Here is a 22,548-nt window from a genome sequence, read left to right as displayed (position 1 = left end):
GTTTGAAATTACCATCCAAGAAGCTTTCCATTAGACTTTCACCTAATAATTTTAGAAGATTAATGCTTACTGCTTAGATTATTACTTTATTTGAATTTGTGCAATACTTGCACAGTATTTTACTTTTATCATTTTCTACCCTTATCTACTTTTCAAAGCTACTTTTCAAGTTAGCTAAAATTTTTGTGTAAAGAATATATTCCTGTATCAACTCTTTGGTTCTATAAACTATATTTCATTTAGGAAAACCTAGAGAAGTGCTTACTTTATCTAGTTAATTTGCCAATGTGCGGAATAATGAATTGGTTCTTCACCAATTCAGAATTAACCAGAATTTTGGATTTGATGTTAATAACTCTGGTTAATACAGAATTAATCAGAGTTTATCTTGAAAGAATGATTTGGCTTATTACGCAGCATTTTTCTCTGTGCCATCAAGAACATTTGTGATTCAGAATCTTTCAGTATGTGGTCTCAGATTGTTTTCCAAGTTGCTGGTGCCTCTTCTGCTTGTTTTTAATGCTGTCTCTTTCTCAGTATTTAGAAGGCATACTGGAAGATGTACAAACTTCTGGGATTTATGTTTTTACTTAAATTGTTTAAGTAGCTTTTTTACTATCAGGTCAAAGAGTTACATTTGTTTATTTATCCACATAAACAGTAGTCAGATTCATACATGTTGTGTGTGACCCCTGGCTTGATTGCTGCCTGGTCAAAGTGCTTATCTCTGTGAATAGGATGCATCTTCTTTACAGAGATGTTAAAGTGTTTTAAAAAAAGTGCATGTTAGAACTGGTGAAATAGGATTGTTAAGTTATTATTAAAGAACATGCATTATAATAAAAATACTTAGTTTTTAATGATAGAAAAGATTTATGTTGCAAATTACTTAGCCATAACATTTCATTTTTTGAGGCACTTAAAATATTCTTGACTAGTTTAAATTTAAACATTTAGCAAATTATGCATTTTGTTTCTTTGACAGGTTACAAAAACAGAATTGGAGAAGTTAAAATCTAGTTATCGACAGTTAATCAGAGAAATGAATTCTGCCAGAGAGAAATACAAAGAAGCTTTAGCTAAAGGTATGACAAAATTATGAAAAATGTTTATGATTTTTAGTTTTGTAAATTGAAAGCTGTCTTTATAAGCAGCAGAGTAATTCCATTTAGAGCAGATAAATTATGAAGTCTCAGAATGAACCAGACCACTTGTCATTCTATTTTTTTTTTTTTTTGTATTTTAAATGATTAGTAGTTTCTCTTTCCATCTCTCTTTCTCTCTCTTTTTTCTTTTCTGAGACAGGGTCTTTCTGTGTAGTCCAGGCTGGCCTGGAGTCACTGTGCAGCTCAGACTTTTTGCCTCAGCTTCCCAAGTGCTCAGTTTATTGGCATGCATTGCCATGCCTGGCTGATTAGTAGTTTTGAATAGTTCATACTAAATCAAATTATGTAGTATTTACAGTAGAATGTAAAGAATGTGTAAATTTTTTCCCTAGCATTAGACTTACTTATTTAATTACAGAGAACTTAAAAAAGAAGTAGGGGCTGGGAATATAACTCAGTGGCACAGTGCCTGCCTGACAAGCATAAGGTCATGAGTTCAAGTGCTAGTCTTCACCTCCCCCGCAAAAGTGATGTTCTATTCATTTAGACATTTTTACCTGTGGTATTTAAAATACATTTTATAGAATTATCTTGCTTTAGGGGCTGGGGATTTAGCTCAGCAGCATAAGCGCCTGCCTTGCAAGCAGGCAGTCGTGAGTTTGATCCCCGGTACCAATAAAAAGGAAAAAGACCAAAAAAAAAAAAGAATTAACTTGCTTTTAAATAGCTTAATTTTATATGTGTCTCTATATGTACCATATGTAATTTTATATCTAGGAATTTGTTAAATGTTAGATTTTTATAGCAATTAATTATAAACTATGATCAGAAGCATTACTGTTGGTATCATTGAGCAGTATTTTCATTCTGATTAAATGTTTTGTATTAATCTTCATATTTAGAGTTTTAAAAATTAGATAAGGATTTTTTAATTTAAAATTTTTCAAAAATTTTTTTTCTTCCTAGCCAAATAAGTGTTATTAAAAGCTCTCTTTTCTTTTGGTTTTTTATCTTTTCTCTTTTCACCAACATATTTTCTCTTATTTGTAGTATATTCTCTTGTCATTTTTTTGGATCACATAAAGGAAACAATTCTTTTATTTGGCTGTATGTTGCACACTAAAAATACTATTGTTATTTCCAGTAGTTTAAAAGAACTGAATGTATTCTATTTAAGGTGGTCTTTTCATAGCAGTATAGAATAACAAGTACTTGAATGGAAAATACCTAAATTTTATTTTCTGCTGTAAATTCAATCCTGAATACTTCTAGTTGGTTAAGTTTGCAGTATGAGCAAAATTACAGTGAATATTTAATTTAAACATTTATGATAGTAGAAGACAATAACATTAGTACCTAAGCAAAAGATTCCGCTTGTTTTGAACACACTGTTCCCATCGTTCTCGCCAGTTTCTGAAGCAGTTTTGGAAGTCTTTTGTGTCTTTAGTTGTGCTGTCTTGTGGGTTACTTTGATATCCTGAGTCAATGTAAAGCATTTACCTTTCAAGGTCATTTTGACTTTGGGGAAGATCCAGAAGTCACAATGCACTAAACTTACTGAATACGGTGGATAGGGGAGTGCCGTGTTTTTATGAACCTTCTTTCCCATTAGACAGCATGGTGCAGTGCAGATATGTTTTGAACATATCTGGTAAAGACATGAATGAAGGCTCTCAGCACTGCTTCAGAAAGTGGCAAGAATGATGAGATAAATGTTTTTAAAGTGAGAGATAGTATTCTGAGAGATATTAATTGCAAATAATAATTTTTTTATTCAAACACCCTGTAGTTTAATTGGCCCTTGTACATGATTGTTTATATATAAAATGATTTTGTGAATTCAGACAGCTTGTCTCTGTCCTAAGTAGTGTAAAAGGAGTCATTTTCTTTGCTTTTTATTGTGTATATTAGAAAATTAGTAGGGCTGTGGTTTTGTCTCTTAGGAGATTTCCCAGAGGTTTGCTGGGATTCTCTCTGGGAAAGCGAGGCATTTTTTGCTACAACACATGCTTTACTGACTCCCTTTCACTGTCTTTAACGTTGTAGTTGTCCATGGTAAATAAATGAGGAATTTTCTAATGTGAGTTTTAATCTTTTAGTTTTTAAAAGTCACAAATGAGAGATTATTTGAGTCAGGAGTGCAAAGTAATATATACGCTTATGAATTTAGCCTGTTTTGTACCAGCAGGTGAGTGGAACCAGGTTGAAATCTTCCTGGACCAGTGCTTAGCTTTAGTAAAAGACTCAACATTGCTTCTTTTCCTGTGCCTTAGCAGGGATAGAGTGATGGAGTGATTCCCACAGAACCATGTGGGACTAATCTCATAGGTATCCAGAATTGTGAGGATTTTAAAGTGTACCCATATGGATGCTGTTTGGATCCTGATTTGAGTAGTAAGTGTAGTAATGAGATAATGTGAGAAATTTGTACCCAGACAGGAAATCTTATTATATGTTAGATTTGGTTATGAAATTTGTGGTTATTAAGGGCCTGTTGGTTTCTTTTGTTTGTTTTAATTGAACAAATATTTGCAGCTGAAATGATGTGATATCTGAGATTTGCTTTCTAAATAATCCATGGAATCTCCAGAATAATCTTACTTGCCTTGTTTTTGAACTTAAGCCAAAAGATTTAGTCTTTCACTATTAAATATGAAGTTAAAGTTTTTCAAAGAAATTTTTAAAAAAATCAGTTTGAAGAAGTTTCTGCTCTTGCTTAGGAATGAATGTTAGATTTTGCCAAATATTTCTTCCATTTCTGCAAAGGTAAATACACATTCAGGTTTTAGTTTGTTTAACACGGTAATTTCTGTGACTGGTTTTTCATAGGTTTTAGATCCTGATTCCTAGAATAAAATATTCATGATGATAGTATATCAATTTTTTTATATTGTTGGATATATTTGTGAAGTTTGGGGTTATAATTTTCATGTCAATGTTTATTATAATATCTTTATCTCATTTTCATATAAAGGTAATGTTGGCCCCAGAATGACTACCTCTTTCTGTTTTCTAGGTAGATATGTGTTTGAGCTGACGTTTCTTTTTTCTTTTTTTTTTTGGGGGGGGGGGTCTACTGGAAATTGAATTCAGGATCTCATGCTTACCATGCTTACCTGTGTCACTGAGCTATATCCCCAGCCCTGTTTTTAAAAAATATTGGTAGAATTTTTTTTGGCTGAGATCTGTGTCTACTTTGGTTTTCTTTTTTGTGAAAAGCTTATATATTTCATTTTTATAATTAATATAGGGCTATTTATTTTAAAAATTTTTTAGTTTTTTTTGGTACTGGGAATTAAACTTACAACCTCATGTTTGCTTAAGCTGCTGAGCTAAACCCCGGCTTTTTTTTTTTTACTTTAAGTTTGGTATATGTCTTTGAAGGGATTTGTCCATTTCATTAAAGTTTTTGAATTTATTAAGTTGTCCATATTATTCCTTTACTTACTTTTACATTTATGGCAAAGTTTCCTTTTTCATCTTTGGTCTTAGTACTTTGTATTTTTTTCCCCTAATAATCTGGCTAGAGGTATATCACATTTATTAGTCTTTTTAAAGATCAACTTTGGATTCTTTGAGTTTTACTAACATTTTCCTTTTCATTTTATTGATTAATGCTGTGCTGTTTGTTATTTCCTTCTTTAGGATGGTTTAGGCTTATTTGCACTACTATTTTGCAGTGCTGGGATTGAACCAAGGGCCTTGCTAGGCAAGTGTGCTACTACTGAACTATAACTAAAGTCCTCAGAAATTTTTGTATGTGTTTTGTTTATTTTCAGTTCAGAATACTTGCTAATTTTCTTTTTTGACTTTTACTTTGATTCATAGATTATTTAGAAGTATATTGTTTAGTTCCTTAATGTTTCGACACTTTTCTAGAGTTTCTTTTCTATTTTTTGGTTTTTAAATTAATTACATGGTGGTATACCTTTTATGACTTTATTACTTTAACATTCATTCATACACTTCATTGTGGTTTATAATATAGTCTATTTTGGTAAATGGTTAACATTTGCTGGGTAAGAAAGTGTTTCCTGCAGTTTCCTGCACTTAATCTGTCTTGTCATTTTGGTCTTGTTGGTTTAGTAGTGTTCAAATTTTTTATGTTCATAATGATTTTGGGGATACTTGTTTTATCAATTATTAAAAGATGTTATTGAATTATCTCCAATTATAATTGTGAATTTATCTGTTTTATTTTTCACTTAAGTATAACTTTAAGTATTGTTTCATTATTTTGTAAATAGTGTTAGCACCTTACAGTGATATAGTTCTGTTTCTTTTCACTTTTGTTGTGATGTATTTTACTTTTTCATATATAATAAACTTCTCATATGGTTAGTGTTTTTGCCTTTGCCTAATCAATTATCTTTAAAATAAATTGCAATACTATATAAACTATCATTCATCATCTTGCATTTTTATTCCTTCATCTACAGTATCATTTTAATTAGTCTATTTTACCTAAATATTTCTTTTAATATAAATCTGTAACTGATTTTTTCAGCTTTTCTAGGTCTGAAAAAGTCTTCATTCCACTTTTATTTTTGGTACTGAGTAGAATTTGACAGGTTTTTTTTCTGTTTATGCTTTTAAAGATGTAGCTATATTGCCTTGTCAAGGAAAAAAATCTACTGTAATCTTATATTAGTTCTGCAGGTTTTATTTTCCTTTGCTAACTTTTAAGATTTTCTTATTACAGTTTTGAGTGATTGAAACATGATTTATTATATCATAGTTTAAATTTTAAAAATCTCTTGTATTTTTTGAGCTTCTTATACCTGAGAGTTTATGAGTTTTTTTTTTTTTTTTATCAAATTTGAAAACATTTGGCCATTATTTCTTCACATACTTTTTTTGCCTCTCTCTTCAGACCCCAGTTACCCATATATTAGGCTGTTTGTACTTGTCCGACAGCCTCTGCTCTAGTCAGTTTTTCCCCTTGTTCTTTTTCTCTGAGTCCCATTTTGGTTAGTTTTGTGGTGTCAAGAAGCACACTGTCTTTTTTTTTTCTGCAACGTCTAGTCTACCTTTAATCCTATTGAGTGTTTTTTAAAAATTGTTCTACCTGTGTATTTTGGCTTCATAAGTATGATTTGGGTCTTTTCTTAAAGTTTCCACTTACCTACTTTTTGAAAAAAGTATGACTAGGAATAACTGCTTTAATGTCATCCACTAACTGCAATGTGTATTGGCTACTTTCAGTTGATTTATTATTCCTTTATTGTGGTAGATTTTCCTGTGTCTTTGCATGCTTCTTACCTGTCGTAGTGAATTTTACTTTGTGTAAACTGGGTCTCATTAACATTTATTTGCTTTTTTGCCTTTCAGTTATGGGGTTGGATCCCAGAACCTTGTATGTACAAGACTAGAGCTGTACCATTTTTAACGGCATCTGAGTCCTAACATTTTTAATGCTAGGAGACTTTTCATAGGAGAAAATGTAAAACGTACTCATTTACAATAGAGAAAGAGTGATAAATTTTTACTTATGAAATCATTGAACTTTGGAAATAATATTATTGGTACCTTTTTTGAGTTCAAGCTCACCCTAAGATTCATGTTTCTATTTTTTTCTGTATGACATGTATAAAAGTACTTTTCCATGTACAACATATATTTCCTTTGGTATAATGAACTGAGAATTCATATAAGGCTGTATCTAACTTTTCTTCAGTGTAAACTCAATAATTTAAGTCTTTGTTTTTGTTTGTTTGATTTTTTTGAGCCAGGTCTTCCTGTGAGATTCAGACTGGCCTTGAACTCATTTTGTACCACAGGCTGACATCAAACTTGTGGCAGTCCTCCTAGCTCAGCTTTCAGAGTACTAGGATTACGGGCATGCACTCTTATGACTGGCTAATAACTCAAGTCTTTGTATACTATGTGTGATATATATATGTGTATGTATACACTGAAATATCATTTAGTTATATATTCTGACTACCTGATTGATTCTACATGACTAGAATTATCCTGGGATTTTGTATCTATTAAGCTTCAAAATACTCATGATAGTATTTGTGAGACTTTCTGTTACATGAATAGACATTGCGTGCTTTTGCTTTATCATGCATCATATTTAAGAAAAAATACTATTTTACACTTGCTCATGACAGTCAAATTTGGAAAATACTGAACTCACACATCTCCTCTTATGTTGAGTTGGGGAACAAACTCTTCTTTTTATATGAGAAACAAAAAAGTGCTAAGGTATTGTTAAACTGGATACGTACAATTCCTGTACAATTTATACAAAGTAAAAGCTGCCTACTACTAGAACTGTGGGGAGTAGCTTTGAATCTCATTCAAAAGTAAATGTTTCTGCAATTGGGAAGTAGATTTTCTTAAATAACCTCTTCATGCATTATGAATAGTTTTGTGATATTTTATAGCCAATTAAAATTGATTAGATTTTTTTGAGTTGTCTCTTTAGTGTACCTTAATTATAAAAACCAGTTTGAAATGAGTTCAATTTGAGACAGATGGTTAAATTTATACAGTATTAAAATAAATCCAAATTTTAAAAAAGAAGACTTTTTAAGGAGTCACTCGTGCTGCTTTTTCCTTTTCTTTTCTTTTCTTTTTTTTTTTTTTTTTTGTCTTTTTCCTTTTTATCGGTACCGAGGATCGAACTCATGACTGGCTGCTTGCAAGGCAGGCACTTATGCCACTGAGCTAAATCCTCAGCCCCTCACTCGTGCTTCTTAAGGGTTGATTTCTTCAGTATGAACTCAGTAAGAATGGTAACTATCCTTCTTTTTCAATAATTTAAACATTGGAATCATGTAATGTGGTGTTACAGCTTATATATAGATGTATCCCCACCCAAGGCTCATGTGGTCATGGGATGCAGTGCTGGGATTAAGACTGTCCCATTCTGGGTGTTAGTTTTACCTGCCCTAAAAGTGGGTAGCCTGGGTAGATATAAGGGACAGAAAAAGGGTCCCTGCTTGTCACTTGTTGCTCTCTGCCTGCCATGAACTATTTCTCCTCTCTGATATGCCCACCCTGTCTTGGAGCCAGCCAACTGTGGACTGAAATCTCAACAAACTTTGAGACAAATAAACCTTTCTCCTTTAACTTGTGTCAGGTATTTTGTCTCAGCAATGAGTGACTAGGATGACTAGTCACTAGGATGACAAGTGACTAGGATGTGGTAAGTGGAGGTTTTCTAAATATTCAGGTATTCAAATTTATCTGTTGGTTCATATATGGAAGAAATACATTTTGGTACAGAGTTGCTAAAGTTTAAGGTAGCATTCAAGCTACAATTGTTAATTTTCAGTTTTATTGAAATTATCTGAAAGTGAGCCATTGTTTGTTTTTTTAAAAATTTGCTCATTTATATATATATGAAAAACTAGATATATATATATATATATATATATATATATATATATATATCTAACTTATGGCATGAATGCTTTTCATTGCAGAGAGCTTAATATGACTTTACAAGGTCATTAAGAGTAATGACACTTTTAGTTACTAGTTTAACTTGCATTGGGATAAACCTGTGCAGAAACTCAAGTGACAATTAAAATATTGGCAATAGATGGTGAAATAATGTGGAACAGAATATGCTACATGATGCATTTATATTTTTTGTCTAACCTCTTCAAGATAAAGTACATACATTAGTACATACATTAATTTGTCCATACTTTGCTTAGTTTTGTTAAATAAGCAAATCTCAGTTTCAGAGAGAAAGATACTAAGACAGCTTGTATTCTTTTTGATTTTCTTTTATATTTTTTAGTCAAACTCCTTAGAAATACTAATTTTTAACCTAGCAGACTGTCAGCCTCCTGAGTCCAGGGATTTTAGGTGTGCACCACCGTGCCCAGCTCCTTTTTCCCTATCAAGGTTTCTCCCTAAAATTTTAAAACTTCTTTATAATTTTAAAGTAAAATTGTAACTCTAAAACTCTACCACTAATAGTCCATTCTCTTTTGTGGATGGTACAGATATTTTTGACTGGTTTGGTATTTGTCATTTGGCTTTACTTCAGAATGATGATAGTCTAGGTACTACTGTATTTGTAATAAATTGTTCTTTGAATCTTGTATATTGTGCAAGCATCCACGAAACTATGGCAGGATACCTTGTTAGCAAGCAAATACAATCTCATTGTTCTTGACAAAGATTTGTATATCTGTTCATTTGATTTTTTTCCCTTCATAATTTCCAAAGTTTCTTCCTTTTCACCCTCCTCACTGTGTACACATTTCGTTTTAGTCGTTGCGCCATCTGAAGAGTCTGCTTCCTAGGGTGGCTTCCTTCATTTTTCATGTGTGCTTCCCAGTCCCCTTCTGCTGTTAGCGCTTTTATCTAGTTCGCTTGTTAAGTATTTTCACAGATAGATCAACGTTCTTTTCCTAATGGTGGTTCTAGATCTGTTTTTTTCTCCCTCCTTATTGCATTTTTATTTCTTCTTTTCCTCCCCAGCAGGCCCCTCGTCTTCATGAGGGTCTGTAGTAATAGGAGGTCATCTGCAGAGATTTGGCATTATTTTTCTACAGAGAACCAGCTTGAAATCTGGACTTTCCTGGCCTTTGACTATTATTATGCTGTATGTTTTATCTTTCGTGTTGTTATGATTTGGATGATAATGCAGGATCTTTTGAATTATGCTGCTGCCAGTCTCCCAGGTGCTAGAATCCACCATTCAGAGCTTTTGTACTTTATGGAATATAGATTTGGAAATGGCATGCCATTTAATTTTCAGGTTATTGAAAACTGTGGGCCAGCTGAATGAAGAAATCACTATATGCAAAGAAATGCTATTACCCAGAATTGGAGAGTTTGTTCTTTAAAGTACACTGGATTTTGAAATGAAATATGATTTTAGTCTCCTGAATAGTTTACAATATGTAATAAATGTTCGATAAATATCTCTTGATTGATAAATCAATTCTTATAGAAGGAAATTTACTAAAAAGAGCAAAATATGGATGTATCAGTTGTACTTTTGAAGACTTTAATAACAACATATAATCATGAAATGTTTTAGTTCTCCACATTTTAGTCTTTATTTAGTCTTTGCTATACACTGAATTTTGATAATTTTCTGATGTTAGATCTCCATCTCAACTTAAGAATTAGGAAAGACAGAGAATTTAACTCCTACATTTTAAAATTAGGTGCTACAGTTTAGATTAAATAACTTGTATAGGGGTTGCACAGCTAATGAAAGAAGGAACTGAGACTAAAGTGGACTTCTTATTATTATTATTGTCTAGGTCATTCGTTGTTTCCACATTTCACACTTGAATTTAACTTTAATGTGAATAAACATATTTGTACAAGTCCTCATTTTCTTCTTGCTCAGTGTACCTAGGATACCAATTATAAAGTGATAAATAAAAATTGTGAACTTGAGTAATTTTTAGAAAAAAAGGAAAATGTAAGTTGGTAAAGTGTTTAGTTATTCAAATCAAAGCAGATTTTAGTTGGAAAAAATTTAGAAAGTAATAATTTTAGAGTGAGGAATCTTGTTTATTATCAGGAGGCTTTCTACATGGTATTCAACAAATGAAGTTTATTACAAACTTCAGAAGTTTGTAATAAAAACAGTTGACTTTCTAAACTAACTTAATGAGTAGTCTAGCTTGTCTCTTGTAAATGTCAAACTTACATAATTGAGTTTTGTGAGCTTCATAATATTGTTTATGGGATAACATGTTGTATACACACTCTGTTATTATAAAACATTAGACAGATTTGTCAACAAGTGGTGGCAAAAGAATTATAATTCAGTCTTTTTATGAATTTCATTATGTGGAAAGGAAAAATTGGATATCTTTCTTACTGTTAATTGACACAGAACAACGCCATGCCCTGTGTCTGTGCCTCTTACCGTCTAAGAAAAAGGATATTACAGCAGAATGACAATGCCTTGTTGATAATGATTTATTCAGCATAGGTATTTTACATAACCTTTAATTTCTCATGTGGATATTTAAAAGTTAAGAAAGTATTCTAGTGTTCTAGAGTCTAGTGCTCTGAGTCAACAAGCTATATGGCAAGAATTGTATCAGTTTCTGGAAATAATTTTAGCAACTGAATAGAATTAAAAAATTTATTGTAACTTTGGTCTTCATATAATATTAACATTTTTGGGTGTTATTTAGTCTTTACCTGACTTTCAATGTTTACTTTAAACAATTCAGGGACAAGTACAGTTAAATTCCTTTCCAAATCTTGAGAATCATACTTACAAGGAAGGAAGAGAGGGATAGACAGGTAGATAAATTGACAGGCAGTGTGCATGCTACAGGACACCTTACAAGCGAATGCAGCGCATGTGTGAGCACTTGAGTGCGGTGGCCCACACATATAATCTGAGCACTCAGGGGACTGAGGCAAGAGGACTGCAAGTTTAAACCCATCCTGAATAATTTAGTGAGACTCTTATCTCAAAATGAAAAATAAAAGGACTGGAAATGTAGCTCAGTGTGGAGGCCTTGGGTGCAATCCTTTTAAAAAATGTATACGCTGTAGAGCACCCTTCTTCCGAAGAAACATACTAAAGCATAAGCTTAAATTCAATTTTAAAGTGCAGAGTGTTTTTGAAGAATTTATTAATGCTATTGTTGTAGTTATTATTTTAGTATAATGGATTCTGCATTGGGTATTTTCAGAGGTATTTAATGTTTTCTTAAGTATTATTAACTACTGATAAATGGTTGATAATTAGATTTTGGCTATGATAGTCTTTGTCAGGTTTGGTCATTCAGTGTACATATAAAGAGAAAAAGCATCTGTGAAATTCTTAACTTTCCTAATGTTGTTTGTAGCCTAAAATCTTAGTGACTTGGGTGTTATGTATTTAGTGCATTCATTGTGCACCAGATAGAAAGACAGATGGGTAGTATGCAGTTTAAAAATCTGTGCAAATAGGAAGACAGATGGGTGATTTAAGTGGTTAAAATGACTATGAAAATATTTGTGTCAAGATCATGACGCCTAAAGTTAAGCTAAAAATTTTAAGAGTTAATTAGTAGTAGAATTCATACAAGAGTGAGTTTTTAAAAGCATAACATTAAATATGGAAGAAATTGAATTCATTAGTTATATTTTTTTAGCTTCCAATAAAAGTTAATGGATTAGAGTGCAGTACTCAAATACTTTTGCCTGGTACCTGCTTATTTTCTTATTATGAACATGTAGACTATAGCTTATTACTTGTAATTGATTTATCTGGATAGTTGTACATGATCTTTTGAATTGTTGTCAAAAGTAATTTGTTCTGTTTAAAGTAACAGAAACAAATTAGTTTTTAAAATAGTGAATTAAAACACAGACAAAAATAAAAAAAAATCATTAAAATGAACCTCATAAGGACAGTGGTTGTGCTGCTTCAGCAGTTTCGGTTGGAGCTGGTAAACTGTCAATTCATTTAGCCATAATGTCACCTAGCATGTTACCCAGAAGATGAGTTTCTGTATGGGCAGGTATGCATCTTGGATCTTGAGTGCTAGCTGAACGTACAGGAGTTTCATCCTGACTTGTGTGGGTGAGGAGAAACAGGAGGCAGTTATTTGTAGAAGAAACCTTCAGGACTAGCTGCAGACATGTCGCTTGCAATGATTCTTGAGGACTTTTAATCAAATGTATTTCTGAAAGAAGGGTGTTAAGCATCAATATTCACATATAAAAATGTTATGTATTCTGTGAAGTAACAATATATTAAAGTCATTTATTAGTTGCTACACTTTTAAAATTATTGCATATACATATAGAATGAATTTGCACTCCTTGAGGGATTTATATTAACTGATGAAAAAAGCTTATTTGATTCAAATAAACATTTTTAAATATTAAAAATTCAAATAGAATAGAATTTTTAAAAGACCGCAGAGCAAACCAGATATAGTGGCACATGCCTGTAATCCCAGCACTCAGGAGGCTGAGGCAGGAGACTTGTCATAAGTTGAATGAAGGCCAGCCTATGCTACATAACAAGACCTTGTCTAAAAAAACAAACAAACAATAACAACAAAATTACAAAGCATACCTCACTTTTTTGACACTTAATTACTTGACACCTAATCAAAGCCCTAAATTTTTTCCCCAGTTTTTATTTTTATTTGTACATATTTGCATTACATAATGATTACATTTTTTGTGAGGAGTTGGTATACGTACATAACTCATCTCCATTCTTTTTCATCTCCTTTTCCTCCCTATTCCGTCCATGTCTTGATCCTATGAAAAAAAATCTTTGTCTCCTTCCTTATTATCTGTTTTTTATTCTGCTTTTTATTTATATTTTGAGCTTCTTATATAAGAACAGCCAGGTAATGTTTAAACTTATGTGTCTGATTTACTTTATGTAACATTTTAGTTGCAAAGTGCATTCCTTTTTACTACAAATGACTTATTTATCCTTCTATATAGATGTGGAAGAGTAGTGCTCCATTGTATAAATACCATAGTTTCTCTATCCATTCATTTGTTGATGGACATGTAGGCTACCTTGGAGACTTAGCTCTTGTGAATTGTGCTGCTGTAACCATGGAAATACATGTATGAGTGTAATATAATGTCTTTAATTCCTTGGGGAAGATACGTAGTAGGAAAGTAACTGGGTCAAATGGAATTTCTAGTTGTAGTATTTGAAGAAGAATCCCTGTATTGATCTCCATAGTAATTATACTAGTTTACATTCTCACTAGCAATGTGGAAGGGATTTTTTTTCCCCAGCAGCCTCACTAGCATTTGTTACTCTTTGGTTTCTTAGTGATAGCCATTCTTTCTGGAATAAAATGGAATCTCAGTGTTTTTTAATGTGCATTTCTCTAATGTTTCTTCATGTGTTTATTGATCATTTGTATTTCTTCTGGGAGGTATTTATTCATTTTTGCTGCCTATTTTCAATTGTTTTTTTTTAATTGGGGAAGTCGAATTGTTTTGAATTCTTTATATATTCTAGATACTAGTTTGCTGAGGAATAGCTGGCAAATTTTTTTCCCTATTCCGTAGGTTGTCTCTTCATTCTATTGGTTGACTCTTTTTGCTCTACAGAAACTGTTTAATTTGATATATCCCATTTGTTGATTTATGGTACTGTTTCTTGTGTCATTCCAGTTCACTTGAGAAAGTCTTTGCCTACACCTACATCTTAAAGAGTTTTACCTATTTTATCTAATTATTTAGGTAACTGTGGTACTGGTGCATGGAATAAGATATACCATGCTGTGGGTTGTAGTCAAAAAAGGGTGAAGAACTAATTCTTTGGTATTTTAAGTTTTTTTTTCCTCTGATTTCCTTCATATCAGAACTGAATTAAATATTTAATTCCTTTTTGCCAATGTAGTATTAGAATCTGTTAACCAACAATGAAAGAGAATAAAGTACTCTTATGAAAAAAAATACTTTTTTGTCATTGAGAAGTTCTTGATGTTATAAAGTAAAATAGATCTTCTGGGTCAACATTTTGTGAAATAACTTGGAGAGTTATTAATATCCCTGTGTGCAGAAGCCGGGTAATGATGGACTATAGCTAAAGAGTTATATTCTGTAAAATAATTGTGTATTTCCCTGAGGAAAGGTCAATGGTTCTAACAGTACTTGGAAACACTAGAATTTGTGTTAGTAGTAATATTTCAGTCTGTTGGAAGGTTTCTTTCCTTTTATGTGTGTAGTCCCAATGATTCAGAATTACAAAGGAAAAGAGAAATGCAAAGGATTTGTGTTTTTCATTTTGTTGTTCATATACAAGTGGTTATTGAGCCTAAACAGAGGAAATTATCTGGCGTCAAAAATTCTCAATATAAAGTTTGTTTCAGGGATAGCATTAATTAGTAGGATTTCCTTGGGAAAAAAAACTAATAAATCCTTTTAAAAGTTTCTAAATCTCAGTTGATAAAAATAGTTTACTCTATTAATGCCAAAAATATTTGTTTAAAATTTTACTTTATTTATATATTCATTCTCTTGTTTTGGTAATCTGTCAATATTTTATAAATATAAAAAAGAACCACCAAACTTTTGATTAATTACATTGTGAACATCTCTTGTATTACTTGCACATAAGTCTGAATTCCTCTGCTTAGATTTCAGGTCATTCAATGCCTAGCATTGTCCTGTCTATACAGATGCTGTATTGCTTCATCCCTCACCCCCAAGCTGCTTTCTCGTCTTACCTATGTCACATTGCTTTTTCTTTACATAGAGTCATTCAGTATTCCATTTACCAGGCTGTACATCAAGGACTCTGTTTTCATATTCTAAATTCTGAATGTTTAGTAGAATTCTGAATAATCTTCAGTTCATAATCATTGAATAGGAGGAATTATTGTCTAACTTACACATTTTTATATGTACCACATCCTTAAAAGTCCGCTTTCCCTACAAAGCTTCTTTTGATTGTATTTATCTTACCAATGTCTTAGACCTCAGAATTTAACCATTTTTTTTGTACTGACGTGTGCTTGCCAGACAGGTACTTGTGCCACTGAGCTACATCCCTGGCTAAAATTTAACATTATTTTCAAGCTTTCTTGTTTATAGAGTTTCATGTGTATTGCTGTTCTGATTTGATATGAGCTCCTTGAATGTTTTGTATAACCACAGTTTTTGAGTAGTATATTTATTTTGAGTCACTACATATTATACTATATATCATGCGCCTTTTTGTGGTAGTATCTGTTGAACTGTTAAATAGTTTTTCATAAAACTCCACATATAGTATATATTCAATAAAATTATGATTTTTACAAATTATGAAATAATATAAACTAATGCTAATCCATACTGTATATAGTGAAGATAAAACTTACTTATCTTTTTGCTTCTGTGTTTTCTTCAGGGAAGGAAACAGAAAAGGCCAAGGAACGTTATGACAAAGCCACAATGAAACTTCATGTGCTGCATAATCAGTATGTGTTGGCATTGAAAGGGGCTCAGCTTCATCAAAATCAGTATTATGATACCACGCTTCCTCTGCTTCTGGATTCTTTACAGAAAATGCAAGAAGAAATGATAAAAGCACTGTAAGATATAGTTTCTATTTATCGTAAAATTTCTCCAAAAATAATTTCAAAATATTTTTCCTATAGTTAAGCTTTGCTTCCTGAGCTGCATTATTATCTGCTCTGGTGGGTTTCCAGAACCATTTTTTCTTCGTTCTTGACTTTCACTTCTGGTGCTCCTTCTGATGTACTCATCTCGTTCACTTTTTAGCAAGGTCCAAGAATGGTCCTTTTAGCATGTATTTCTACTTTATTCTTTTTAGCTACAATTTTAAGTGAAAAATAATGAATTAGTTGACAAGTATTAATAAGTGAATAACTACCTTCAGATGGCTGAACTTCTAAATCTTGAACTGAGAAGTTTTAAGAATTTTTTAAAGGCTTATTTACCAGCTTGCTCTTTTTATTCCTGTATGAAATTAAAATCAATAAATGTTATTTGAGGTGGAAATGTGCACATTATAGTTCTTGCTTCCAAGGAGGTAACAGTGTGCTTTTATCAGTAAATTACTTGCATGTACTGATGTAAAACAACAGGGTAAAGATAAGAACCCGTTAGAATGGACTTCATATTTTTTATTAGCTGATTAAGCTCTTCCCAAATATTATATTCAATTTTCTTTCACACAGAATGTGCGTAGAATTCTTCAGTAACAGAGTTGCTTTGCATTAGTAGGGTTGGGAAAGATTGAAATGGAAATGAGGTTGTAATGAAGGAAAGTCAGAGAAGAAATCGATGTTTACTTATCTCTCAGAGGTAAAGTTCACAAATTGTGGTGAATTATGACACAAAGAACTTGGGCCAGTTAAGTACAAGTTCTTGTGTTCTAGTGAATTTACCTATAATTCCATAAATTAACCTATGAACATTTACTATTTGTGCACTTTGGAATATAGCAGTAAATTAAAATGAAAGATGATTGTGAACATTGTTTAGGTCCTAATGTAAAAGGAAGTCTGAGTATCATACAACTTGATAGGTGCCAGAGTAACTATAAAAGGTAAAATGGTAATTTCTAAAACAAAGTATTGTACAATATATTGTGGTTTGTAAAGCACTTTCATGTGTGTTTACTTATTTGCTCCCTTGTTCTGTACAGTGTCCTGAAGAATTAGGAAGAGCAGGTTTTATTCAGGCTATATCTGTGACAGACAGATCTGTACTGGCCAAGATCACAAAGCTAAGAGGTAGGAGATTTCAGCTTTGCAGCCAGGTCTTCTAATTGATCCAGCTTTCTTTCTATGAGTAGGATATGGTGCGTTGACCAGCCCATTGTGCTCTTAAAAGTCCTGTGTGGCTAGAATCTCAATTGTGACCATATTTGGACATAGAATCTTTGCAGACCTGGTAATTAATTAAAGATTTCGAGATGAAATAGTCCTGGATTTAAAGTATTCCCTAAATCCAATAACTGGAATTTTTATAAGAGGGAAGGAGAGAGGAAAGATAGAATGCTATGTGAAGACTGAGACAGAGAATTTGGAGTTGGTCACTACTAGCCCAGCAACACTGGTGCTTTTAAGCTGGAGATAATTTTTCCAAGTTGCAAAGTCAACACATTTTCTGTTTTAATAATTATATAGAAAGGGGAATGTTTTAAAATTTCCTAATACCTAATCAGTAATTACCTTGATATTAATTAACCTCAGTAAATGACTTCATTGTTTCCTTTGAAGGACTCCCTAGTGCTTTAACAGATTTAGTATAACAACCTATCGTAGTTACATTATTCCACTGATATAGAATTATTTTACATAAGAGATTTAGGTTCTGAATATTTTTTGAGTAGTAATGACTTCTGGAACCTCTGAAATTAGGAGATCAAATTTGTCTTTGCTGCCTTTCAGACTCTGCCTGACTTACTTTTGCTTCTCTTTCTGTAAAATTATGAAGATAACTAGATACATACTTTGTTAGAGGTAAGACTAAATTTTAGATTATACCTATAGTCACAGTAAGTAGATAAAGTTTTTAGTCAGCTTGAATATAAAAAATTATTAATAAAATAGTGAATTATCTATTTAAAATATTTAATTTATAAGTTTACTTTAAATTATATTGCAAAATTTAGAAACTTTCCTACTCTCACATTGTAATCAATATTTTTTAAACTGTTGACATGAATTTTCAATAACTAGAACATTTTTTAGACAAAATAGTTTCTCACAGCATATTATCTTCATTTTGTAATCTATTATTTTAAATCTAGCATTTTAATAACCCAAGCATTATATTATCACTGAAATTAAATCCCATGTGATAGGTAGCCTGCCCTGCATTTTCTTAAGGGCAAATATTAATAATTTCCATGTCATAACCATTTTATGGTTTCCATGTGTTAACACCTTACCACCAGGAATATTGCTATATCTTTATTTACATTTTTCTTCCTTTTTCTTTTCTTTAAATTATGTCTGTCAGTTGATTTCAGTAATCATTTGAATGTAGCATTGCCTTAACCAGTTTAAATCCTATTTTCTTTAATCCAAACATTATTTTCCTTTTTACAATAAAGTAGTACTTGAGAGAACACTTTATAATAAGGGAACTTTAGGAATAATGATTTTCATTCATGAATAATGGTTTTTAGAAAGAAAAGACATTCTTTTTATATGTTTGGCCATATGCAGGATAAACTTACTATCCACACTTAGTGTTGAAGTTATTGATAACCAATGGCATATTTTTACAGCATAGCACTTATAAGCTTTAGTTTTATTTAGTGTTGCAGTGTAGATTTTTGAGGAGAGGATTGATGTTTGTGGTAGACCTTTTTTTCACATTTACTGGACTATGCAAATGATGTTGGTGATGTTTTGCTATTGACTGGAGGTCAGAAAAAGAGATGTAGATTTCATTGAAGGAACAACTAGTAAAATTAAACAGGATATAGAAAAAGGAACAAAGGACCAAGAACAAGAGAAGAACCATGAGGCAGGTTGTGTGAGGAGTGCCAGGTAATGGAAGGGAACACTAAAATTGCAGGAAATAACCAGGGTTCCATGTTACAGAATCCAAAATTTCTATGAGAGTATTTAGAAAAAATTACTGTCTTTATATATCGTGCATGTCATATATGAGCTTGAAAAGGTAGTGTATTTTTCTAGGTTATTTATAGTTATTGTAGTTATCAAATATAAAGTGCTAATCTGTACATTTATATAATCTCTTTTTCTCCAGGTAGATGAAATAAGATGGTGCATGAAATGACTGTCTGTAAATACTGATATTGTTTCCTATGTCTGTTGTTCTGAGTCCTTTTTGGGCCTCTGTTTCCCTTGATAAAACTTTAAAATGTTATAAAATTTTATTTTTGTTTTCAGAAAAGGTATCTTTGATGAATACAGCCAGATAACCAGTCTTGTTACAGAGGAAATAGTAAATGTTCATCAAGAAATTCAAATGTCAGTCGAACAGATAGATCCTAGCACAGAGTACAATAATTTCATAGACGTTCATCGGTATGATATTTTCATTTCTCTTTAAATAATTACGAAAATATTGTATTTTAAAAATTATCAAAATTAAAATAAGAAATATTTAAAAAATAGTTTATTGTAGATTAAATTGTCTCCTTTAACTTTTCAAAAATCCTGTTAATTTATATAATTATTCTTAAAAATTTTTACTTACCATATTACTGAGTTACAAGTTACTTCCCTATCTCTTCTTTTATACTTAGTAGAATTGAGACAAGTTAATATCTATATTTTATAAATGAGGAGACTTAAGATACAAGTTGCATAATTAGATCTTCAGTGACTAGAATTTACTTCATACTATTTGTATCTACTTTGTTATATAATTTTGAATAAGAATAAATACTCTGTATTCAGTGTGTACTAATATGTGTATATGTTATGATAACTTACTAATATTGACCAGAATTATTTGACATACTTCACTAGAACAACAGCTGCTAAAGAACAAGAAATTGTATTTGATACTTCCTTATTAGAAGAAAATGAAAACCTTCAGGCAAATGAGATCATGTGGAATAATTTAACAGCAGAAAGTTTACAAATAATGTAAGTAAAATTTGAGAAAATTTATAGTTTAAATATGAATTATTGTTTTATAGTTGTATTTCATCACATTTAAAGTCTCCAAATTTTTTTAAATAATGAAAAGTAAGTTAAATTTGAATAATATTATATTTTGAGAAATGTTACTTTTGCTCAGCATCATCACTAATTTTGGTAATTATGAAAACCATTGTTTTGTGTGAAGTTACATTAATTTACCCAGTATCTTATATTGGAATAATGATTTATTTTTTCAATTACATGTTTTATTTCATTTTATTGTCAGTACTAATTGGTAGGTCCATTTTGGGATCGCACAAAAATGTGTTTATCAGTGAACATATGTGCTTATCTTTGTATCAGAAGAATAGCTAGAAATATTTATTTACTCATGTCTTTTCAATATTAAGTTAAATTCATTATTTTATTTGTTTAAATTTTACCTCAAATAAGTCAGCCCGGATTCCTTACATAATGTAATTATACAGTCTGCTAATGTTCAGTAACATTGTAGAGATACAGATATTTCTAAACGTAGTATTTTGGGATTAGTTCTTGGAAAGGGATTTTACATTTTCAAAGCTGGACATATAACAGGAACAATTGCCTTTTCATAAATCACCTTTCAAAATGAAGGTTGGACAATTAGGGACAATTGCTTCCAAAGGAGGTGTGGGAAAACCCTGCATTCCGCAATGTTTTCTACTGGGATTCTTGAAGTTGTTCCCTTAGTTTTTGATATCCTTCTGCACGGGGGTCTCTTGATTATTTATTGACTTTGACATTTACAGCAATAGGTATCTCTAAGCTAGTAATTCTCACCAGTGCTGATTTTGTCTTTCAAGGTATATTTGACAATGCCTGGAAACATGAGCTTGCGCTAAGTATCTGTAGTATATAGGACTGCCTCTCACAAGAAAGAATGATCTGGCACCAACATCACTAGCGCTGAGATTGAGAAACCCTTTTGTAAATAGTAGAATGGGAACCAGGGCGTAGGATGATTGGTGGAATTTCTCAGTTTCTATGCAGTGAATCAATTTATATCTTAATTCATTGGCTGGATGGTAAAGAAACATAGCCTAAATTACCCCTGATTTTTTTTTTTTTTTTTGTTATCTCTGGGTTGCTCACAAATAACTTGCTTATTCATCAAAATCTCTAGTACATAGTTAAGGTTATATGGGTTAATGTCTTCATAAGGTTTATATTGATATTGACTTTTTTCATAAATACCAAAATGAATGAACATGTAGACACTGGAGTATAATATGGTAAAAGTAAAAATAGCCATCTATTACAGGCTTATGTACAAGCAGAGATTTTATAATCAAAGAAGAATTTGTTTTTTTGTATTTTAAGGCAGAATGGGAATAGAATTAGACTCATTAATCATTATTTTTAAGTTATGATGAGATGTGATGTGTGACTCACTCTTGGCCCATACAGATTTTTTCAAGTCATATTTTTGGTCAGTCCATCAAGAAAGGACCTTGTGCTTGCCAGGCAGGTGCTTATGCCACTGAGCTAAGTCCCTGGTCCTTTTTATATATTTTCGATGTTAGTCCTATGTCTGTGGAATAGCTAAAATTTTTTTTTTCCATTCTACCTCCTCATTCTGTTGTTTGTATCCTTTGTTGTGCCAAAACTTTTTAATTTGATATAGTCCCATATTGATTCCAGTGTTACTTCTTGTGTCATTGGGGTTCTGTTCAGAAAGTCCTTGACTTATATGCCTTTGTCTTCGAGTTGTACTTTTTTTTTTAATCTTTCAGCTGATTGTTTTTGTTTTAATATTTAGATCTTTGATCTCCTTTATTTTAATTTAACATGTGGTGAGATGTATAGGTCTACACTTAATCTTCTGCATGTGGATATCTAGTTTTCCCAGCACTGTTCATTAAAGAGGCTGGATGTTGGCAGCAATGCCAGAGCTCTAACATCACTAAACTGTATGCCTTCTTCTTCTACTGATTACTGCCACTGGTGCTGGCCTCCCACAGTGAAAAGGCTGTCTTTCACCCAGTGACTGTAGAAGGGTGTGACTTCAGTCCTGAGGGGAGGTCTCCTGGGTGTTGTCTTCTTCAGTCAGGTTTTTCTGTTGGTCTCCTTGGCAAAGGCTCTGTTGTCCTTTGCCATAGAGACCTGGCATCAGTGCAGGGCTGGCAGTGGTGCACAAGGTGTGTACTTTTCAGTTTCTTGTTGGTCCAGCATGGGGCTCAGGTGGCTGTCTCATTTTTTACTATTTAAAATTAGACTATGTGAAATTTATAATAGAATAGAAATAGGATCTCTTAATTGAAGCATAGTAGCTCTCTATATGAAAAAGTGATTCTCTGGCATCTTGCAGATAATGAGTCAGTAACCTGTTTATAGTCTGTGCACCAAGTCCATCTTGGTACCTATTTTAGTATAGCCCATGAACTAAGAATGCT

The 22,548-nt window shown here is 31.9% G+C and overlaps 1 protein-coding gene across 14 annotated transcripts in view; it reads left to right on the top strand.

The window, feature by feature from the left end:
* Nucleotides 1-22,548, top strand: part of Fer (FER tyrosine kinase) — a 409,026-nt gene that overhangs the window by 62,161 nt on the left and 324,317 nt on the right. For 12 of the 14 annotated variants that reach the window (XR_010046446.1, XR_010046447.1, XR_010046449.1 and 9 more), the window contains 4 exons: nt 986-1,085; nt 15,925-16,108; nt 19,412-19,549; nt 19,997-20,116. Coding sequence is in view for 9 of the 14 variants with exons in the window: in XM_063245477.1 (XP_063101547.1) it covers nt 986-1,085; nt 15,925-16,108; nt 19,412-19,549; nt 19,997-20,116 (542 nt within the window). In the remaining 5 variants the exon portion in view is untranslated. Of the gene's footprint in view, nt 1-985; nt 1,086-15,924; nt 16,109-17,187; nt 18,066-19,411; nt 19,550-19,996; nt 20,117-22,548 lie in introns of those variants that run through there. The other 2 variants (XM_063245478.1, XM_063245482.1) reach the window with 2 other exon arrangements.

The sequence above is a fragment of the Cavia porcellus genome, unplaced genomic scaffold (assembly GCF_034190915.1).
Source record: "Cavia porcellus strain 051 isolate PalLab524CR breed Dunkin Hartley unplaced genomic scaffold, mCavPor4.1 scaffold_2, whole genome shotgun sequence".
Classification (NCBI taxonomy): Eukaryota; Metazoa; Chordata; class Mammalia; order Rodentia; family Caviidae; genus Cavia; species Cavia porcellus.
This window is presented reverse-complemented; position numbering and strand designations above follow the sequence as displayed.